This window comes from Condylura cristata, unplaced genomic scaffold (genome assembly GCF_000260355.1).
Source record: "Condylura cristata isolate star-nosed mole 26May11 unplaced genomic scaffold, ConCri1.0 scaffold00008, whole genome shotgun sequence".
In the NCBI taxonomy this organism is placed as follows: domain Eukaryota; kingdom Metazoa; phylum Chordata; class Mammalia; order Eulipotyphla; family Talpidae; genus Condylura; species Condylura cristata.
The window spans coordinates 15849372-15871619 of record NW_004567109.1 but is presented as its reverse complement, the minus strand read 5'-3'; the positions used below and the strand labels follow the sequence as shown (position 1 = coordinate 15871619).

The following is a 22248-nucleotide window of genomic DNA, read 5'->3' as shown; positions in this document are numbered from 1 at the left end:
CCCCAGTTCCATATGCATATATAATTTTTAAAAAAATTTAAAACAAAAAAACTCAGCTTCCCCTTTGTTAATGATACAAACCCACACAGCTAAAAACCTGAGCATCACTAACTTTGCTCTCTCTTGCTCCCCATTCCACTACACTGCCAGTCCCTTTCATTCTACCTCCATAATCTTGACTACATTCACCACCTTATTTTCCCTATGTCCTTTTCCCCAAGTTTACTTCTTATTACCATCCACCCAACTGCTCAAGACAGAAATCAAGTATCATCCTTTCTTTCCTAGCCTCTACATTCAATTTCTGTTGAAACTATTACTAGTATATCAATCAAGTCTTTTGATGCCCAGGCATCAATATTTTTGAATTGTGGCAATAATCTGCTAACAGTGCTGTTACTCAACATGGACTCAACAGTAACCATTGTGAATTCTCAATCGTACAGGCAGAACAATTTGTCTAAAATTCAAACCAAAACATGACATTCCTCTCTAAAAACCCTTTAGAGAATTTATTACTCAGACTCAATTGCCCAATGTTGAACTCTTTCTAAAGATTTATTTATTTATGCACCCAAGAACTGGGCTATAGGCCAGAAGTGCGGGGGCTGAGAGGATTCACCAGAGACAGAGTGGAGAGCAAAACAGGTAGATCGAGTGGAGCAGTGGTTGGGTCAGGAGAGGTCTGCTGTGCCGTGTGGGTCACCTCCCTGGCTGGGGGATCAAACTCAGGGCTGCAGTGGCTGCAGATAGCTTTCTCAGTGCTGCGCTTGTGCCACCAGGAAGGGCCCCACCAACTTGAACTCTTTAATCTGGTTTGGAAAAACAGAATAATCTGGTCCCTGCTCAGCTCACTAGCATTTCCCTAAATATTTCATCTGATAGCCCACGGAATGCCAAACACAAAGCACTTACATGGGCCAAGCATTGGCTAATTTCATGTTTAAGCAAAACAAAACTAGTCAGCAGAGGGCCAGCACTTACACAGCTCTAGCCAATTACTAACATGCATGTGGGCCCAAGTACCAGTCTTTGGGTTAACTTTTATTTTTCAAAAATATTGCCACTAATAAAAAGTTCTTAAAAATATTTTGTGGGCTAAATAAACTGTTTGACGTATGAATTTATCTCACACAGTGTACCAATCTGTGAACCACAATTTTACTTACAATTCTCTAAGGAAATTCTCTTTAGACCTTTGCAGATGTTATGGCATAGGACACTAGGCCACCCTCTATGCAACTTTAGATTACAACTGAAAAGTGAATTCCCCCAAAAGTTATCCTTCACCCCCAGATCTCAGTTATGTAGCTCTCTGAAGTGCTCTCCTGAGAACCTGTACTTGCCTTATCATCATATTCAAACTGTACAGAAACTACATGTTTGTTTGGGAGACCAGGAATAGGTCTACATTCTAAGAATTTGCGTGGTATCATGTCTGTCCTGACCCTACTGAGCAAGAGCGCAATACATATTTGCTAACAACAACAAAAACAAAAAAACACAAACAAAAAACATGGGCTTTCTGGGGCCTCCCTGGTGACAAAAGGGGTTAATTAGTCTCAGCACTAGAAGCTGTCAGCAGCCAACTGGGGCATGAGTTTGATCTCCAGTCAGAGAGCTGGGCTGCATAACCCTGCAAACCTCTCCTGTCTCACCCACTGCTCCCCTCAGAAGCATATTTCAGTCAATCTGCCTGTTCTGCTCCCCACTCTGTCTCTGCTGAATCCTCTTACCCTCCCCCCCCCTCCACATCTCTGGCCTACACCCCAGCTCTTGTATGCATAAATGAATCAAATAAATCTTAAAAAAAAAAAAAAAACTAGGCCCTCCCTGGTGGCGCAGCGGGTTAAAGCACTGCACTGAGAAGCTGAGCCACTTCTGCATGAGTTCGATCCCCGCCTGCCCCAGAGGTGACCCACATGGCGTGGCAGACCTCTCCTGTCTCACCTGCTGCTCCCTCAGCAGTGTACTTCGTCAATCTGCCTGTTCTGCTCCCCACTCTGTCTCTAGTGAAGCCTCTCGCCGCCCCGAGCCTCTGTCCTGTACCCCAGTTCTGTATGTACAAATAAATCTTTAAAAAAAAAACAAAACCGACTCTCATTTGGATTATTTTTGGCCTCCTAATTGGCTCCATTTTTACACAGCCTTATCCTCATCCAATTGGTGTCACAAAAATCTTGAAGTCAATGCCCTACAACATTTAATGACTTCCAAATTAAAAAGAAAAGTTTCTAAACTCTTAACAGGGTAATCAAGAATTTTTTGCAAGGTTCCTTTTCCAATCTAATTCCCCTCTGCCTTTTCTCATAAATATTATACTCCAGACAAGCATGTCTTCCTCAACAAAAGTTATAGTGCTTCCCCTCCACAGTTTCTGTTATCAGGTTCTTTCCACTGTTTGAAACTGATTTTTATGCCAAATCTCTGAAGGACAAAGTATGGATCAGTGATATTTAAGAGTCGAAGATAATTAACCCTATTCTGTGTATATGAGGTCTAATTAAAAACACACACACCAAAACACCAAGACAGCCAAATAGGAAAACGGGTAGAAGGCTTAACTGAGAACTTCAATAGATCTGGAAATCTCAACAGCCAATAAACATACAAAAAGATATTAAACCTCACTAAGAATGAAGGAAACACAAACCAAAGCAATAACAAGGTATCATTTCATTCCTACCTAAATAAATGACAAAATTAAGTGTTGACAAAGACTTGGAGTACTGTGATTCTTCTACATTACCGGCAAATCATTTTAGCATTATTTAATAAGGCTGAATCTGAATACATCCCGATCCAGCAATTCTTCTCTAGTATATGTGCTAGTGAAACTAGCATTTGCACACCAAGAGACACTTTCAAGTATGTTCACTAAAGCAGTGTTTGTAATAACCGAAAACTAGATACACATCGTAGTCTATTCTTTCCATAAAATACAATGAAAATAAATAAAGCCAGAGCATCAGAATCTATGACTCTCAAGAACACTGTTCAGCAAAAAAGGCAAGTCACATAATATATATTGTTAAAGTTCTATGTAACACTCAAACATGTAAAACTAAAACACGTGTTATTTAATCATACAGAAACACATACTGGTAAAATTATAAAGAAAATTATAGCTTTATGACATAAGGGTGTAGCATACAAGGCTCCCTTCAAGTTAGACAAGAGCAGGACACTTGCTCGCCCTAGGGCGATAGGTATACATCTTTAGGTGTGACAGGGAAGGGGTGGGGACGTGGGTGGGGGCAGGGAGCTACTATTTTCGCCCCAGGGATTGATCAGTGGAATGCCTTGTTAATAAGACTAGAGCCATGGGTGGGAGTCAGGTGTTTACCACTGGACTCACCCTCCTGAAAGCCCAATATTCAGTGTTCAGTTTGACCCACCCTTCTCTGTCAATAAAACCGCCAGGATCTCACTCTTGAGTCACCCTGCACCCTACACCCTGCTCCACAACTCCTGTTTATCACTGTAGTGTTGCTGATGCAACCATGACATAAAATTATGAGAGAAATAATAAACCCCCAATTCAAGACAGAGTTTAACTCTAGGGGAAAAAAAGAGTATGGGGAAAGCATACAGTCTGACTGCCTTTCGCAGTCATAGCTGTGTTCCTTTACTTAAAGTAGGTGGTAAAAACTGAAAAGGGATTCTTGGTATCTTACATATATTTTATAAAATTCTTTCATATATACTCAGTATTTTATGAAAACATTTTAAAGAACAAAAGAACAGAAGGCAATGAATAAGAAATCTGGAAATGGGACCTCCCTGGTGGAGCAGCTGGTTACAGCACAGCACCGAGAAGCTGAAGCCACTTCCACATGAGTTCAATTCCCGCCTGCCCCGGAGGTGACCAAATGGCGTGGCAGACCTCTCCTGACCTGCTGCTCCCCTCAGCAGTATACTTCGTCAATCTGCCTGCTCTGCTCCCCACTCTGTCTATGGTGAAGCCTCTCGCTGCCCCTGAGCCTCTGGCCTGTACCCCAGTTCTGTATGCACAAATAAATCTTTAAAAAAAAAAAAAAATCTGGAAATACACAAAATTAGCAACCAAAGCAAGATAGAGCCTGTTTCTTGATGATGTATACTTTTCTGAATGAAAAGTGAGGATGTAGATTCTGAGAGATATTAATTAGAAGTGTGGAGACAGAATTGGGGGAGGAACCCAAGAGGGTGAAATTGCGTGAAAAAGATGTCAACATATGTCCTTTAGTTATTGATGTACCAGTAATACAGCTATTTCTGTAAAAAGTCTAAGTTGCTCTTTTTTTCAGAACTGTGAGGAGCTATTAATTTCAGGATAGGTATAAATGGCTATCTGTGCTTTAGAAAGTGGATGTTGGGATCATACTCCAGAGAAAGGAGAAGATAAAAGGGCTGAATGTAGAGAAACACTGTTGGGGCAACAGCATCCAAGATTCACACTCAGTGAACAGATAGAGCAAGAGTAGGAAAAAGATCCTATTAAGGGAGAATGGTCTAGAGATCTCAAAAGGAGACGAAACAATCACCACCCCTTATCTGTGGCAGATATGTTCCAAGACCCAGAGGATGCCCAAAACAGCAGAATACCAAACCATATATATTGAACATGAATACATCCTGATCCAGCAACTCTACTCTAGTATATATAGTGAAACTAACATTTGTCTACAGATACTGATATAAATGTTTTATAAGTAAAACATGTATTATGTTTTCCCTCTATATACATACCTATGATAAAGTGTTGTCGATAACGTAGGCTCAGTAAGAGATTAACAATTAACTAATCACAGATAACTATAACATTATACTAATTGAAATTATGTGAATGCGGTCCTCTTGCCTTCAAAAATATCTTATCGTAGATGATATTTTTGGACTTTGTTGACAGTGGTCACTGAAACCAAGCGCAAGTGCAGGCAGTGTACTGAGGTTTTGCTAGAAGTTGACAATAACATTATCATACAGTAATTTCCAGAAAGGTATTATTATCACCTGTGACAGCCACTGCTGGTTGTTTCCCAAAAAGTCATTCTCTCCTTTCGTGGTAAAAGATCTTGATTGGCTGGGTATTAATGTATCCAGCACCAGGGATCAAATGTGATTAGTCTCAACCAACTGCTGGGGAATGCCTGAGAGAAAGGCAAATGGCCCAATAGGTAGAAGGGGAGATTTGTCAGGAGCTTCAGGGAAGGGTTTTCTCATGTACTAAAAAGGGGAGTGTGGGCGAGAGACAGTAAAGAGTGATCATTTGCCCCATTCCCCTTCTCTTTGGAGTCTGCTGTATGAAGGCAAAAAACATGGGCCCCTGATGTTATGACCAAGAAACCTTAAAACTACTGTCAACCTCTAGACTTCTTGTTAAAATGTTTAGAAAGAAAAAGAAGATAAATGGACAGATACATACTGGAACCAGAGATCTAGGTTGGAGTCTCGACTCATCTGTTAAAAGCTATGTGGCTTCGGGTCCTCCCTGGTGATGCAGTGGGCTAAAGCGCAGCACTTCAAGCTGGCCACAGCCACTTCAGGATGAGTTCAATCCCCAGCTCTGGAGCCGACCCACATGGCGTAGCAGACCTCTCCTGACCTGACCGCTGCTCCCCTCAGCAGTGTACTTCATCAACCTGCCTATTCTGTTCCCATTCTGTCTCCAGTGAAGCCTCTCACCACCCCTGCATCTCTGACCTGTACCCCAGTTCTGTATGCATAGATAAATCTTTTTTAAAAAAAAAAGCTATGTGGCTCTCCCTGGTGGCGCAGTAGGTTAAAGCACAACACTGCAAGCTAGATGCAGCCACTTCAGTGCAAGTTCGAGCCCTGGCCCCAGAGGTGACCACATGGCACAGCAGACCTCTCCTGTCTTGCCCACTGCTCCCCTCAGCAGTGTACTTTGTCAGTCTGCCTGTTCTGCTCTCCACTCTGTCTCTGGTAAATCCTCTCACTGCCCCTGCACCTCTGGCCTGCACCCCAGTTCTGTATGCATAAATAAATAAATCTTGAAAAAAAAAAGAAAAGCTATGTGACTTCAGTTATATTAGCTATCTTCTTTGAGTTTGTTTTCTCACCTTTAAATTAGGGTTGTTATAAAGCTGACATGAAGTAAGATACTCCTGGCCTGATACCTAGCAATCTCCAAAAATTAATGGTTTATTTTTCCTCTCATTTATTTCAGTATCTGTCAGGGAAGTTAATATAGCCAGTCCCTGAAGTATAACAAGTATTTAACCAAAATCTACTGAAAGAAAGAAGGCTTGAGGTGATTTTTGAAGATGAGTAAGATAAGACTGAGTAATATAAATAACTTTCCCAGTGAAGATGGAGTAGAAAGAGGCAGAGTCTCATCTGGCTGGCCTAGCGGATGCTAAGGAAAAACTGGCAGTAAAGGAAGAAGGTGCAGCCAAATCAGCATGGTGTGCACATGCAAAAGGCACACCTACATCCCTGGAGGTCTTGGTGCTTCCTACTCCAGATTCAAGTACCCTCTCTTTAGCAAAATGCTCCCTCGCAGCCCTGACCACACCTGCCATCTACTTTTCTACTGCCAGATGCCCTTTACATCTGAAAAGGCTCTCTGGTCCCAAGGTCCATCTGCTCCTCTGTCTACCTCGCCTTCTTTCTTCCTAGCTGCCTCTTCTGCCTCTAGAGGCATGACATGGCCATGTGGGACAGAAGACTCACCTACTTTCAGTCTCTGGAATGGTAGGAAAGGATACTGCTGTTGCTAGGTTACTTAAGCTGTGGGCAAGACTTTAACAACAGACTCCTATGCTGTAACCGTAAGAAAACATGGCTCTCCAAACCTTCTTTATTTTCTCATGTGAACCCTTACCACAGCCTCTTATTTATCAATCCTGCTTCTAAACTGGCACACCTGTTCTTAGGTCTCTTTTGCTTAAAACCTTCATTTGATCCTCACAACCAAGAGTTTCAAATTGGGAAACTAGGCCAAATTTGGCCCACAAATGTATTGATTTTTTTTTTTGTTTGTACACTTAAAAAAAAAAAGAACCATGAATTGGTCAACAAAATATGAGAATTTTACTTAATCTGAATTTCTAGGTTCTCTTTGAAAACTGGTAGATGGGCCAAAAACCAATAGGAGTTGAATCAAGAGATTAGAGAAGAGACAGACTCTCTAGTAACAGACACTTGGCATTTCCTTAAACAAACCCTGATGTTCCCTGTTTTCAGGCACTGCTTATGGCCCTCAGAGTTGACTGGCACAGCACATCAGTCCGTGCTGACCTTGCCAGTGCTAGCCTCAGTCGTACCTGTGTACTTTGCCCACAGCGATACCTGCACACAGAGGCGCTACTTGTATCTTCCCCAAACACACGACATTGCTCTTACCTTTTTTGTTTTTTATGAGTCTCCCTAGAACGTCAGTCCCTCCTGAAATCCAGGCTAACTTCTTTTCAATCTTTTAAACCCTCCTCAGATAACATCTCAGGGAAACATTCCAAATCTCTCTTCCTCTTTTGCTCATTACTTCTGCATCTTGTTCACGTTTAAACCGTTGTACATACACACTATAATACAGTTTATCTGTTTACCCATCAGTCTCCAGTACTAAACTGAACTTAAAAAGAAAAAAAATATATATATAGCATTTATTCATTTATAATGCCTAACATACAGCAGTCACTCAACATATTTGATGGATGAATGGCTGGGGGGAAAAAAGGATGGATGACATATGAGGAACCAGAGTTGATGAAGTTGGGGAGGGGTAGTGTTCCCAGTAACTTACATAGATTTCCATTTTTCTGTAGAGACCATAGTTAAGTAGCAAATTGTGAGTCATGCGGATTCGGTGAGGTTTCATTGGGTGGCCTTGTCCATAATAGTAATTTCCAACATCACCTGAAGAAGAAAAAGTGACAGTTTCAGTGACAGAGACTCCCAGGAACTTTTACAATAAACTCTTGGGCAAACTCTCTTGCTGGTTCATTGTAGTCTGTGAGATTCTTACCCACCTTGAAAAAGGGCAAATCTAAAAGAAAAGGCAAGGGCCCTCTCTGGTGGCGCAGGGGTTTGTTAAAGCACAGCACTATGAAGCTGGCCTCAACCGTTCAATCACCAGCTGCCGGGTGGTGACCCACATGGCCCAGCAGACTGCTCCCGTCCCACCCGCTGCTCCCCTCAGCAGTGTACTTCGTCAATTTGCCTGTTCTGCTCCCCACTCTGTCTCTCATGAATACTCTCAATGACCTTGCACCTTTGGCCTGTACCCCAGTTCTGTATGTATAAATAATAAAAAATCTTTTTTAAAAATCAAGACAAAAGTAGGGCATCCTTCTGAGGTCAGCACTTAGGGATAGTTTAGTGCAGGATCTAAACTTGAACCCACAAGCATTGTATAGTGTGAGGGCTTCATTTCAAAGTTATTGGGGAACACCACACTGTATCTTTAAGGAATTCACTCCCACAACAGAAAAAGAGCCATCAATTAGTCAGAATTATTATAAGCCACATTTCACCTTTTACACATTGTGACACTCTATGGTGTCAAAGCATATTTGCATTACTTTTCATACTGGATTCTCACAATAAACCTGTAAAATAGGACAGGGATCATTATTACCATTTCATAGATAAGGAAAGTGAGTTCATTATCTCTTGCTTCATCTACAGCATCAGTCTTTCAATTGATTCCTCTTCCTTCACATATTTGCCCTCCCCCCCAGACCTCTCCCCACCCCCAAAAACCCCCCTCCCCACCTCCCACCCACACACAATCTCTGCTTTAGGCTCCAAAGAGCAAGCCATGGAGCTTGGGTCAAAGACAACAACTCGCCTTTGTACAAAGCCATGCTTCTATATTTTCTATGGCTGCTTTCACATTTTCATGGCTTGAGTGACTACACAGTTGCTACAGAGACTCACCTACAGGGCACAAAGTCTAGAATGTTACTATCTGACACATTACAGAGAGTTTACCAGCTCCCTGAACATGGCACTCACCTTCATCCCAAAATATCCTTTATTCAGACTGTTCCTTTACCTTGGAATGTCCTTCCTTCTCTGCTAATCCTCAGCCTACAAAGGCAGCTTAAGCCTCATACACATTCCTCATCAAAACAGTCATTTCTCTGCATGCAATATACATGCAACACTTAATTTATTTTGTTTGTATCTAAATCATTTACAACATATTTATATACACAGAAACTGGGTGCCAGGATGAATGTGCTCTATACATCACAGATGCTCAATACAGATGCAAGGGAATGAACTAAGAAGCTGTTCAAGATCATACAACTACTTTTAGTGGTGAATTTAACATAGTATATACACAGATGTTTGTTTTTAGTGATGCAGGCCTACAACTTATAGTTTGATATAGCAATGCTACTTTAATAATATTTAATTTTAAAATATCACTAATGAGTGATCCAGGAGTCAACTCTCCTAACTCCAATACACTAAAAGTTTACAGTGGGCTTAGAGGTACCTAATCTGAAGGGCTCTGTGAGTCTAATTGGTAGAAAACTCCTTCAACTGTATTCTAAAATCAAGGAAACTGAATACCCAAAGATGTCTCTTTAGAGACATCCCTTCATGATTAGACAGATCTTTCAGTACCAGTGAGAAAAAAAGGTGCAATCTTTTACACATTGGAGTTTGGTGGCCCAGAAACAGGCTTCATTCCAGGGAACAATGCACTGTAGGGAACTCTACCAATAGTATCCAAGTCACATTCCAATTCTCTCTATCATAGACACAGACATGGCCTGGGATAATCGGAAGCCTCTAAATAGTTGAATGTTTACAATCTCATCCTCTTCTCTGTTGACTTCACTCTTTAGAATGATTTTTTTAGGTTTACAAAGAAATTACAAAGAGAGTACAGAGAATTCTCAAATACCCCACCCTCAGGTCCCCCTTTTAGTTCACACTAGTAAAATATTTGTTACAATTTGATGACTCCATAGCACACACTAGCATTAACAAAGTCCATACTTCATTTAGACTGTCTTAGTTTTTATCTAATGTCCTCTCATCCTCTTTCCTTAATCTTAGTGAGGCCTTAGTAGGAAAGGAACTGTGCTTTCCACCAGTCAACATGTAGTGACATTCAGTATGGAACTTTGTCCCATACAGACACAAACTTTGAGATGCAGTAGCAGGGAAGGCAGGCAGAAAGTTTTTTTCCAGGGAATTCTCAAACACCTTGTTGAAGGGTTGGGGAGAAAGTATTCTTAGGGCAGTGGCTGAGACACCCCTATGCATTCCAGCTGTGGGCAGTCAGTCACATGTTACTACTATGCTATACAATACCTCTCTGGCATGAGCACTGCCGCCAAGCAACTCCCTTGCCTATCAAGGCAGGAGTCAGTCAAGGCTCAGCCTTGACTGGGGAGCTAAGATACCTTATCTAGAAGGCTAAGGGAGTACCTAAGGGTGGACTCATCTTAACAGTTTTTAATCTGGTGCTGAGAGACTTTAAAAGAAATTATCCTTTTTATTTAGATATTATTTTAAGTATTTTAAGAGCTTTCTCAGCACTGTTCTCATAGTGGGAACTGCTATTATTTGTTTTATGAGAGTCTCCTGAGGCTTGGAAAGGTAAAGTAACTTGCCCAATACTGCAAAGCTTTTCAGTAGCAGAGCCAAATCTGGGTCTCAAATTAGTGACCTCACTGCAAACTCACAGTGTGTTTCCTTCTCCAAGCCTGAGGTCTTTTCACAGCTCCCTCTTTCACAACAGCAACTTAAATATCCTCTCCAAGATTCCTACACTACTTAATTAAGCACATTTGAACTTTTCCTTGCTACTCACCCTCTCTTCACAAAGGAGAGGGTCTTTAAGGCTAGTCCTTCAGACTAGTGTTCCAACCTATGCTTAGCCTTGCATTTCACCAGGTCTACCTCCCTCGTGACTAGCCCTTCTCTCCTGCTTCAACCTCTCCCTCTCTATTTTTGTAGGTATTTTAATATTCTCAATTCCCAGCATTTTACAATAATTCTCTCTGCCCTAACAATCTTACTTTAAAAGGATTTCAATCTAAACCTAGAACATGTACAGTGTTATAAATCAATGTTATCTCAGTAGATAACTTGAAAAAAATAATAAAAAGGGCTCAACCTGATATCTCCTCTTCACCCTCACCCATCCACTCATTCTTCAATCTGCTGCAATCTACCTTCAATTCCCACCCTAAACAATGGGCGACTCCCTCCTACTTTTGGAGACTGTAATCCAACATTTTTTGGTTCACTCTCTGGCCAGGCCCCCTTTACCTTTATTCATTTAACCAATCAATGTTTACTGCCATCCTACTATAAGCTAGGCAGTATTTGGGGGGGGGGGGAGACAGACAAGACATAGTTCCTTTGCTTCAGGCATTTACTGTCTGTAAGCAGTATAAACAAGTAAGTGGCAGCTCACACACAGTCACAAATACTATGAGAAAGGAGATTAGCACATAAAGAACACCACACTTTTCCTCAGTTGCCCATTTTCATGTAATTCCAACGTGAATCCTCTTCTCTCTTCACTCTGTAAACTACTTTGTAGAGGCGTACATCCTCTTCTATAGCTAAAATTGGGGTCTCCCTGGTGGCACAACGGGCTCAGCCTCAGCACTAGGAAGCTATTGGCAGCCACAGCAGTGTGAGTTCGATCCCCAGCCAGGGAGGTGACCCACATGGTCCTGCAGACCTCTCCTGTCTTACCTGCTGCTCCCCTCAGCAGTGTATTTCAGTCAGTCCACCTGTTTTGCTCCCCTCTCTCTGGTGAATCTTCTCACCCCCACCCCAGCCCTTGCACCTCTGGCCTGTACCCCAGCTCTTGTATACAAAAATAAATAGAATAAATCTTTTTTTTTTTAAATTAACACCTGCATGCTATAACTATAAAAATCTCTTCTCACTTGTGTCTTTTAAATGCAGACCTGAATGGCCAACTGCTCACTGAACACCCCTACTTGGCTATCTCCAGACAGCTCAACAAGTATTTTTGTTTTTTAGTTCTTTTTTTCAAACAACTATTCCTTTAAAAACAAAACCAAAAACCAACCAAACTTATCGGTTGACATGGCCTTCACCAAACACTCAGCATCAACCCAAACCAGAAACTTGAGGTTCTTGCTCTCTTCCCTACACCTAAATTCATGAATTTCACTCCTGTCCCACAGAGACAGTTTTAAGATACGATCGGATGCTGTCACTAGCCTGCATAAGGTGTCAGTGATTCACAAATGCCCCGGAATAAGTCTAAGTCCAGCTTCCTGAGGATGGGATGCCCCGCCCTTCACCACTTCTTCACTCTCCCCACTTCTCCAGCCTCACTGTAACTGGCCCCTCACCCCTGACCTTTACTTTCCACGCCCTGTCCTCAAATCCATGCCTCACCTACGTTGCACACAACCCTACTGTTTTCAAAGGTGCTTTCCTGTCTCACCTCTAAACTTCTGGGAGCTCTGCAACACCCGTGCCTGGCTCACTAACTCCTGTTCCTCGGGTCCTGAGACGGCACCTCCTTCTCCGACCCTGCGCAGCGCTGAGGACCTCTTGCCCGGGCACCCGCAGCACTCTTGGGCATTTCCTTAGCCCAGCACTACAGAGAGTAATTCTTCATCATTGTCCATCTCCCCCTCCAGACTGGCTGAAGGCAGAGAGGGACTCACCCCCGTGGCCCCAGCACCTAAGCAGACCCAGTGCAGAGTCTTATTTTTGTTAAATAAGTCTGTTTTAAAAGGTTGCAGCCTTCTCCTTCCGACCCCAGAGTCCCATTTCCCAGCAGCTACGGCAGGTCCTGCTCAGACTCCGGGGAAGGAGCTGGTGACCACTCGCTGGAGACGCCCGCGGACTTCTCACCAAAAGGGGCGAGGAAGGACGGGACCGTGAAACACTTTGGTATTCTCAGCAGGAAGCCGTATCCTTGCAACTTCTCCATCAGATTCTGCCTCTCTCTAGGCGCCCCAAACTCTCATTAGACTGCTTCAGAATTTCCCCGCGAAGATTACCTCAGGCTGCCCCAGGCGACCCCTGCGCGGCCTCAGCCTCCACTCTCAACCTCGACCTCTCCCTCGCAGCCTCCCCCCTCAGTCTCGACCTCCCTTCCTCTCAGCCTCCTTGCTCAGCCTCCCCCTAACGTTCCGTCTCTCCCAGCCTCCGGCTCCCGGATCGGCCTGGCCAGCCCCGCCTCCGCCGCCAAAACGGTGCTCACCGTCGTAGTAGTAACAGACTTTCCTCTTGGTGCCCTGAGTCTGCGCCATCTTGCTCGCCTCCCGTCCGTCCCGTCAGTCTGTCTGTCGGGCCTCCAGCCCGCGGTTCAGCTTCGCGTCCGACCCGGGGGGCGGGCCTCCAGCTCGCTCCGCCCATTCCCTCCAGGCTCACCTATAGCCGCGCAGCCCGGGCAGCGCTCCAGCCAATCAGCTTGCGCAGGGACGGCCCGGAACTCGGCAGGGGGCAAGGGCTGCCCTGAGAGGCGGCCGGGGCCCCCCTGGGCCTGTACCAAGGTCCACGACTGGGTGGGGGGGAAAACTGCCCCAGGACTGTACCATTAGTCCCGGGGGAAGAAAGCAGGTCTGTAAATTTCACGGCCCCATTTCGTCGTTGGAAGCCTGCTGGGAGAGCACAGGCCAACTTTGACATGTTATAGAGTCCACTGAAGCCCCCGGGGGTTGGGAGGGAAGTGACTTACACAAGGTCACTCGGCTCGTGAAAGGGTGGAATCTGGATTCAAGAATCAGGGTTTGGAGAAGGGAGAAGTAACGGACAGAAAGAAAATAAACTGTCGAGGGCCTGCTGGAGGCCAAGTACTGTGTGACTGCTTTACAACGGTTACCTCCAGTCCTTAGGAGAGCTTTGGAACTGGGCTTTTCGTCCCCATTTCCAGATAAACATAATGAAATTCAGACTTCTGTAACTTGCTCATAGTCACACAACCAGTAATTAAATTCAGTTTCCAGCTGCAAGGATTTTTTAAAAAACCTGCTGTGTGACCAGATGCACTGTATGGAAGTAGCAGAACCCAGCCTTTCTTACTCCAAAGCCTATCTGCCTGATGCCCTCACCCAGGAGCACTGAGTGCCTTCAAAAAGGAGAAATCTGTCCACTACTACTAGAGCAGAGCGTTCCTCAACCTTGAGGATATTGACCTTTGGGACTGGATAATTCTTTATTGTAAGGGGCTGTCCTGTTCTTTTTTTTTTTTTAATTAAAGATTTATTTATGCATACAGAACTGAGGTACAGGTCAGAGGTGCAGGGGCGGTGAGAGGACTCACCAGAGACAGAGTGGGGAGAACAGGCAGACTGTCTGAAATACACTGACTGCTAGGGGAGCAGCTGGCGAGCCAGGAGAGGTCTGTGCCATATGGGTCACCTCCCTGGCAGGGATCAAACTCGTGCTGAAGCAACTGTGGCTAGCTTCATAGCGCTGCTCTTTAACTCGTTGCATAGGGGCCTGTCCTGTGCACTGTAGGCCATTTAGCAGCATCTGGACCTCTACTCTTTGGATTCAATTGTGACCAGACATTGTCTTTAGGCATTGCAAAAAATGTCCCCAGAGTAGGCAAGGGATAAGTAGAAAGCGTGCAAAATTGACCAGCATCCTCCCCTAGTGAGAACCTCTGCACTAGATAGCTCAATCATCAAGTCATTATTGAAAGCTGAAAAGCCCTATGATGGACTAGTAAAATAAAAACTACAGCAATATTATTTAGTGAGCACTTACTATGTGCCCTATAACTTATTCACTCATGATCCTATAGTCAGAAGATACATCTTTATTGCTTTTTTACAGTTTAAAGAGTGTTTAGACACTTGTGTTCCTCACTTGGGAAGTGCATTCATATCATTAATAATAACGGTAACAGAAGACCTGAGACCAGGCAATTCTATTATAGAAACAGAAAGGGCCAGAGAACAGAAAATGCTCTTGTCTGTTCTGTGTTGCTACTTCCTAGCATGGGTTTATTTAACCTTTCTAAGACTCCATTCCCTCTTTGTAAAATGAAGAGGATAAGAATACAGAGTTCAATTTCTTTAACTCTATGGCTACACAGTGTGGAAATGGAGAGGAAGGTGGAGATCAGATGAGGTCATGGGTGTGGTGGCATTTTATAAAATGCAGAACAGTAATCACAAACTCAGATGCCTATGAGGTCAGGCAGGTGATGTAAATTAGTAGACTTCTATTTCTGTAATAGTTTGATTCAGATGCTTTGTATATTTTTAAAATTAGATTTTTTTCAGCTTTCCTCGCTGCCCACCTGTGACTATGCCTTCTTCCTTTTCTTAATAAGCCTGTCCTTTTAAAATGTAAATAAAAATAAAAATAAACAGATTCTTCTTCACTTTCACAAAGAAATATGCCTCTCCCCATCTTTCTTTAAAACAGTGCCATCTTCAGGTATCTCTAATTTTCTTACTTTTTAGTAGAAATAGAGGCACAAAAAAAAAACCATTTCACTTTTCTCTTTATTTTAAGAATACCAGCTGAGCATGGTAAGTAACTCCTAGCATGTTTCATTGTCTGAAAGAAATAGGGTGTAGTGGAGATGTTCCCAGAGGGAGATCTCAAGCCCCAATTGCAGAAGTGGCCACTACTCAGCTCCATGCGGACACATAAATCCAGCCAATGGGATCAAATCCTATTTTTCTTTTCTATTAAAGATTTATTTATTTATGCATACAGAACTGGGGTGCAGGCCAGAGATGTAGAGTTAGTGAGAGGATTCACCAAAGACTGAGTGGAGAGCAGAACAGCCAGATTGACAAAGTACACTGCTGAGGGGAGCTGCAAGTGAGCAAGAGGGTCTGCTGCACCAAGTGGATCACCTTTTGGGCTGGGATGGAACCCTCACAGAAGCGGCTGCAGCTCGTCTACAGTGCTGCAGCCTTAACCCGTTGTGCCACCAGGAGGGCCCTTATATCCTATTTTTCAAGAGAAGAAAGAAATCTAGAGTTTTGTGGAAAATCTCCCATTTTAGAAATTGACTGCTGACTCCATCTAGTTTCAAGATAGCCTTAAAGACTATTCTATTAAAAAGTAGTTCCGGGCCCTCCCTGATGGTGCAGCGGGTTGAAGCACAGCACTAAGAAGCTAAAGCCACTTCAGCATGGGTTCGATCCCAGCCCCAGAGGTGATCCACATGGCACGGCCACATGGCACAGCAGACCTTTCCTGACCTGCCCACTGCTCCCTCAGCAGTGTACTTCCTTGGGATCTGCCTGATCTGCTCCCCACTCTGTCTCTGGTGAATCCTCTCACTGCCCCTGCATCTCTGGCCTATACCCCAGTTCTGTATGCACAAATAAATAAATCTTAAGAAAAAAAAAGTAGTCCCAAGCCTCCCTGATGGGTTAAGTTAAGCACAGTGAAGCTATTAGCAGCCACTGCTGCATGAGTTTGATTGCCAGCCAGGGGTCTAACCCACATGGCCCATCAAAGCTGTCCTGTCTTCCCCTGCTCCCCTCAACAGAGTGTGTCAGTAGATCTGCCTGTTCTGCTCCCTGCTGTCTGTGATGAATCCTCTCATCCCCCACACCTCTGACCTATACCCTAGTTCTTATATGCCTAAATAAATAAATAAATCTTAAAAAAAGAAACGTACTGAAAGTGAATCAAAACGTTTCTGAATCTGAATCAGTGGGTATATTTCTTTAATGTTATTTACCTTTAGGAGTAAATAATTCTGGGTAGGAATCTCCCAGAATCCTCTAGGATGGGGTGAGAAACACTGTCCCATTAGAAGCAGTTCATACAGCAAAGTATAGGGTCTTCCTCTTGATCCTCAGCCCACCAGTGCTGAAAAGAGTTCAGACAGCCCTTTCTTCTATATTTTACCCCAATTCAGGGTGACTCAGAACCCCTTTCGCCCCCTTCTAAAAAGGAGAGAAAACAAACAGAGAAATGTAGAACTATCATCAACACATTTATTGAGCTCCTGATATGTGCCAGGCACCGAGGAGGAGCACAGCGAGGTATGACATAAGGTCCAAGCCCTTGAGGAGTTTCTTGATGACCTGGCAAAAGGAAAGGGGGTGGGCAGAAGCTGGTGTCCATCTCAGGTCTCTCTCCTTCTTCTGGAAGATGTGGAAGGGCCCAGAAGGGACACCTTGGACAGATGTACAAGACATACATGCACAGGCCATACAGGTACAAGACACATGTAGAAAGCCCACACGGCTACAGAATCCATGTGGGAGACATAGGAAGTGTGTGTCACATGTAGGCAGGAGTCATGTGCAGAGTCCTTCTGTGCATCGGTATGTGCTGGGGGAAGTTTGTATCCCCCAGCCAGGTCAGAAAGATGGGGGGAGGGTGCCAGACCCTACCAGCTGGACCTTTCAGGGCTGGGGCTGGTACTGGCCCTCCGTGGCTGTGAAGAAGTCCTCCAGCACGCTGCGCAGGTAGTCAAAGGTGGGCCGTTCCTCTGGGCGTTCCTTCCAGCACAGATTCATGAGATGGTACAGCTCTTCTGGGCAGTTTTCAGGCCGTACCATTCGGTAGCCTCGCTCCAGGTTCTGAATTACCTCGGGATTGGTCATTCCTGGAAGGGGATGGGAGAAATGACGTCAAGGCCTGGCTTTGGAAGCCCATAGGCAGGGGCTTTTTTACAACTGGCCTGGCGTGAACACCAGGCCGAAGAGACTTTGGTCTTCCTCAATGGTAAAGCAACCCCAGTGGCATGTGCTCGATGCCAGCGTGTCTGCTCAACTTACAGGCTCAGTAAAATACACATATTGGCTGTGAGACCATGCACAGGTGAGCCCCCTCACCTCTGTGAGCCTCAAATCTGAAAGTGGAAAAAATCATAGCTCCTACCTCATAGACTTGTTATGAGAATTGAATGAGTTAGTATATATAAGGCCCCCAGTGCCTGCAGAGGAGAGATGTTGAAGAGACGACCTGCGATTATGGTTATTTGATGGGAAAGGTTGGGGTGGCTGCCACTTAGGCTGCAAGTGGCTGCAGAGATCTTCCTAGTGCTGTGTCTTAACCCCTCGCACCACCAGGGAGGGCCCCACTGCCTTTTATCTTCTAATAGAGAAGTTCTCTGCGGGTTTGCTTCTGTGACACAGAGGAGCAGGAAGGGTGCTTAGCAGAACAACTGGAGCGTGGCTCCAGCCCTGCTCAGTCCTTGGATTCGGCCATTGGGCAAGGAAGTCCTGCAGGCTCACCCTCCACCACGCCCCACCCCCATCCCCCAGGCTAAGGTGCCTTTTCCTACCTAGGAGCATAGTTCTGAGCTGCTCTGTGGAGGTGGGGTTTCTGGAGTCCACCCTCTGTGCTCCTGGACCTCCCCACCCACCTGTGGATTCCACCTCCTTTCCCCAGACTTCCTAGCAAATTTCTTTCAAAAAAGGAACCTTAAGGGTCCTCCCTGCAGGGGCAGAGGGTTAAAGGGCAGCACTATGAAGTGATTCGGCATGAGTTCAACCCCTACAAAGCACAGCAGACCTCTCCTGACCCGCCCACTGCTCCCCTCTGCAGTGTACTTCGTCAATCTGCCTGTTGTGCTCCTCACTCTGTCTCTGGTGAACCGCCTCTGCACCTCTGGCCTGTACCCCAGTTCTGTATGCATAAATAAATAAATCTTAAAAGAAAAAAAAAAGGAATCTTGAGGGGGTAGAGGAGATAGAAGAGGTTCGGAGAGGCGGCGAGTACATGATCACTCTCTCACTCTTTTAAGAAAGCAACTTCAGAAGGGAGGGGAGTGAATGTTCAGTGCCTACTATGAGTCAGACTCACAAATCACCTCCTGTTTTCATATCAGGAAACTGAGGATCTGAGAGGTAAAATCACCTGCCAAAAACCACTTGCCCAAAGAGATGATTAATAAGAAAAGCTGACACTTTTGAGTGACACCATGGACTGATACTCTTCTAACCACACTGGGGAAAAAATTAATGATCTGATCAAGAGCTGCATAAAGTTAGTATTGCGGCAGATCCAATAATAAAAGGGAGGTCTCTTTCCTCCCAGGCCAGATCCTCTCCTACCATCCTACCCTGTCTGTCTCAGAACTAAAGAAAAGAACTAGGATTACTAAAAGGAGAGAGAGATTCCGAGCCATAGATGGCAGGCAGCCCTGGGAGGTGGGGCCTCTATTTGGGGATGTTAGAATCCCACCCGCGAAGGATGGAGAAGGATCAGTTAAAAAAAGTTCAGATACTGGGGCTCTCCCTGGTGTCGCAACAAGTTAAAATGCAGCACTATGAAGCTCTCCACAGCCACTGTATCAGGTTCAATCCCCAGCCAGGGAGCTGACCCACATGGAGCAGCAGACCTCTCCTGACCCACCCACTGCTCCCCTCAGCAGTGTATTTCAGTGGATCCACCTGTTCTGCTCCCCGCTCTGTCTCTGGTGAATCCTCTCACTTACCACACCTCTAGCCTGTACCCCAGTTCTTGTGTGCATAAATAAATAAATAAGTCTTTAAGAATAAATAAAGCACAGCTCTGTGAAGCTATCCATAGCTGCAGCTACTACAGCATGAATCGATCCCCGGCCGGGGAGCTGACCCACATGGCGCAGCAGACCCCTCCTGTCTCACCCACTGCTCCCCTTGGCAGTATATTTCAGTCAATCCTCCTGTTCTGGTTCCCACTCTGTATCTGATGAATCCTCTCACACCCACACCCACCCTGCACCTCTAGCCTGTACCCCAGTTCTTATCAGCTTAAATAAATAAATCTCAAAAAGAAACTCAGACACTGAGCCTCAGAAGAAGTGAATGGAAAAGCATGGATCTGCTGTCCTCCCCTACTCCCCTTTCAGCTTCCATCCTTGGCACTGACCTGGGTAAGGGATGCGACCATGGGTGACAATCTCTGTCAGCAGGATCCCAAAAGACCACACATCTGACTTGATGGTGAACGTCCCATAGTTAATGGCTTCTGGTGCTGTCCACTTAATGGGAAATTTGGCTCCTGGGGATAGACAGAGTGAGGTGACCTGAGCCTGCTTGGCCAGATTCTGCTGGCCCCAGAATGCCCTTCTATCCCATACCTACCCTCCCTGGCTGTGTACTCGTTGTCCTCAATGAGGCGTGCTAAGCCAAAGTCTGCAATCTTGCAGCTCAGGGTGTCAGACACCAAGATGTTGGCAGCCCGCAGATCACGGTGGATATAATTCTTCTCTTCAATAAAAGCCATGCCCTCTGCAATCTACAGGCCAGGGACAGGTCAGTGGTCCTGGGTCAGGACTTTCCCCACTGACCTGTGCCCATGCCCACCCCTCTCAGTTTCCTTACTTGGGCTGCCATGTCTAAGAGTTTGTTGATGGTCAGCTTGATGCCTGAGGGGGTCTTGAGAAAATCCACCAGGCTCCCTGTGGGCAGAAGCGAAAATTACTGATTCAAGTTGTGAGTGTGTGTGTATGGGGGTGGAGGATGGAGGGAGGGGAGCTTCAAGACTCTTCTCCCCTAACTGGAGCAATGTCTGATGTGTGGAAAGAGAGAGTAAGGGCTGAGAACGGAGGTATGTGTGTCCAGGGTGAGGATGCCCAAGGTATATGAAAGACTTTTTTTTTGGGGGGGGTGGCAAAGATTAAGATGGGGTACATTTTGAGAGGTCTGTAAGCTTCTTGCCACCATAGGGGTAAAACTCAATGTGTAGCCCAAACTCCAGAGCCCCAGATGGTCCACAATTATAGCTCTTCTTTTCCCCTTGACTCTTGTCTTTTTCATTCCATCCACCCTTGACAAATTTGCGATTTTTTTTTACATGGACCACTGAGTTCTTACCCCTAAGTCTTCAGTCTGCTACTAAAAATTCTACCTTCCTTTTATAGCCCAAATATAATTTTCCTCTAGAAAGCCTCTTTAGATCCTACCAGGCATAATAAATTGCATCATCATCTACATTCCTGTGGCATGCTGGAACTTTTCTATGGCACAGACCCTGGTTTCCTAGTGCTCATAACTAAAATCAGATTTCCTTGATAGCAGGAAGCTTGCTTGGTCTATCCACAGATCCAGTCGCTAACTCAAAGCAAGCAGCAGTAAATGTGTGCTCAATATATTAAATGGAGCATGGAAAGAAGCATCTGGGATGAGGCACTCATGTGGTAGAGGGTACCTAGAAGAAAGACCAAAAAAAAAAAAGAAGAAGAAGAAGAAAGACCAAGGACGGGGGTTGCTGGAACAGAGCTAGGGATGTCTGGCCCTTCTCAAGAGATTAAAACTGTGTAAAGATGGGGCCTCCCTCGTGGCACAAGGGCTTAAGTCTCAGCATCATGTAGCAGCCTACTGTCACTGCAGCTCCAGTTCAATCCCAGGGCCAGGGAGCTGATCCACATAGTACAGCAGACCTCTCTGACCCACCTGCTGCATTTCAGTACATCTGCCTGCTCTGCTCCTCTCTGTCTCCCTGGTGGATCCCCACACACCCCACCCAGTATCTCTATCCTGCACCACAGCTCTTATATGCATAAATAAATAAATATTTTTAAAAGAATTTTTAAAACGTTTTATTTATCTACGCACACAAGAACTGAGGCGTAGACCAGAGGTGCAGGAGGTGAGAGGATTCACCAGAGACAGAGTAGGGAACTGGCAGATCTACTGAAATACACCGCTGAGGGGAGCAGTGGGCTGGCCAGGAGAGGTCTGCTGTGCCATGTGGGTCACCTCCCTGGTCAGGGATTGAACTTGTGCTGCAGTGGCTACAACAGCTTCACAGTGCTGTGCTGTAACCCACTGTACCACCAGGGAGGACCCTAAATAAATAAATCTTAAAAAAAAAAAAACAACTATGTAAAGATAACCACAACTTGAGTTTCCCCACTATGAGTGCTGAGTTTGTCATCAGAGATGAAGGACTCGCTAGCAAAGGTCTCACCCAGTAAGTATGTGGACTGTACGGCCATTCCTCCATGTGTCCACAACAGATGAGCCCATCACTCATTTTCAATGAGCCTCAGAATCCTTCTCAGCACAGAGCACTAGCAACTACCAACTGACATCCGCACAAATTACAAAAGCTATTTGCCACTTCCAGACCCAGTAGCCAATGAACAACTTTTTTCCACTCCTGAAAGAAGGAAACATCTCATACTCCCAAAGATTCTGAGCCAGCTGACAAGCACAAACATTGTTTCATACAGAGCAGGCATTGTTCTAATTGCTCCTTAACTCTTTCATCTTCTTAAAGACTTCATGAAAAAGTTTCTAGGGCATTATTTTCACCATTATACAGATGAGAAAACCAAGGCCGAGAGAAGTGAAATAATTAATCTGAGACACAATTGTGAAGCCGAATTCTAACCCAGGCAAACTCTAACCCTGA

The 22248-nt window shown here is 44.8% G+C and overlaps 2 protein-coding genes across 2 annotated transcripts in view; both read right to left on the bottom strand.

The window, feature by feature from the left end:
• The window catches only part of HDAC1 (histone deacetylase 1), a 28337-nt gene extending 15050 nt beyond the window's left edge, over window positions 1-13287 (bottom strand). The window contains exons 1-2 of the mRNA XM_004678742.2: window positions 13175-13287; window positions 7751-7863 (exon numbers count right to left, since the gene is read on the bottom strand). Coding sequence (XP_004678799.1) covers window positions 7751-7863; window positions 13175-13223 — 162 coding nt within the window. The 5' untranslated portion in view covers window positions 13224-13287. The remainder of the gene's footprint in view (window positions 1-7750; window positions 7864-13174) is intronic.
• A 3605-nt stretch (window positions 13288-16892) lies between these two features.
• LCK (LCK proto-oncogene, Src family tyrosine kinase) overlaps window positions 16893-22248 on the bottom strand; it is a 21555-nt gene continuing 16199 nt past the window's right edge. Inside the window, exons 10-13 of the mRNA XM_004678741.2 lie at window positions 20214-20290; window positions 19974-20127; window positions 19759-19890; window positions 16893-17506 (exon numbers count right to left, since the gene is read on the bottom strand). Coding sequence (XP_004678798.1) covers window positions 17304-17506; window positions 19759-19890; window positions 19974-20127; window positions 20214-20290 — 566 coding nt within the window. The 3' untranslated portion in view covers window positions 16893-17303. The remainder of the gene's footprint in view (window positions 17507-19758; window positions 19891-19973; window positions 20128-20213; window positions 20291-22248) is intronic.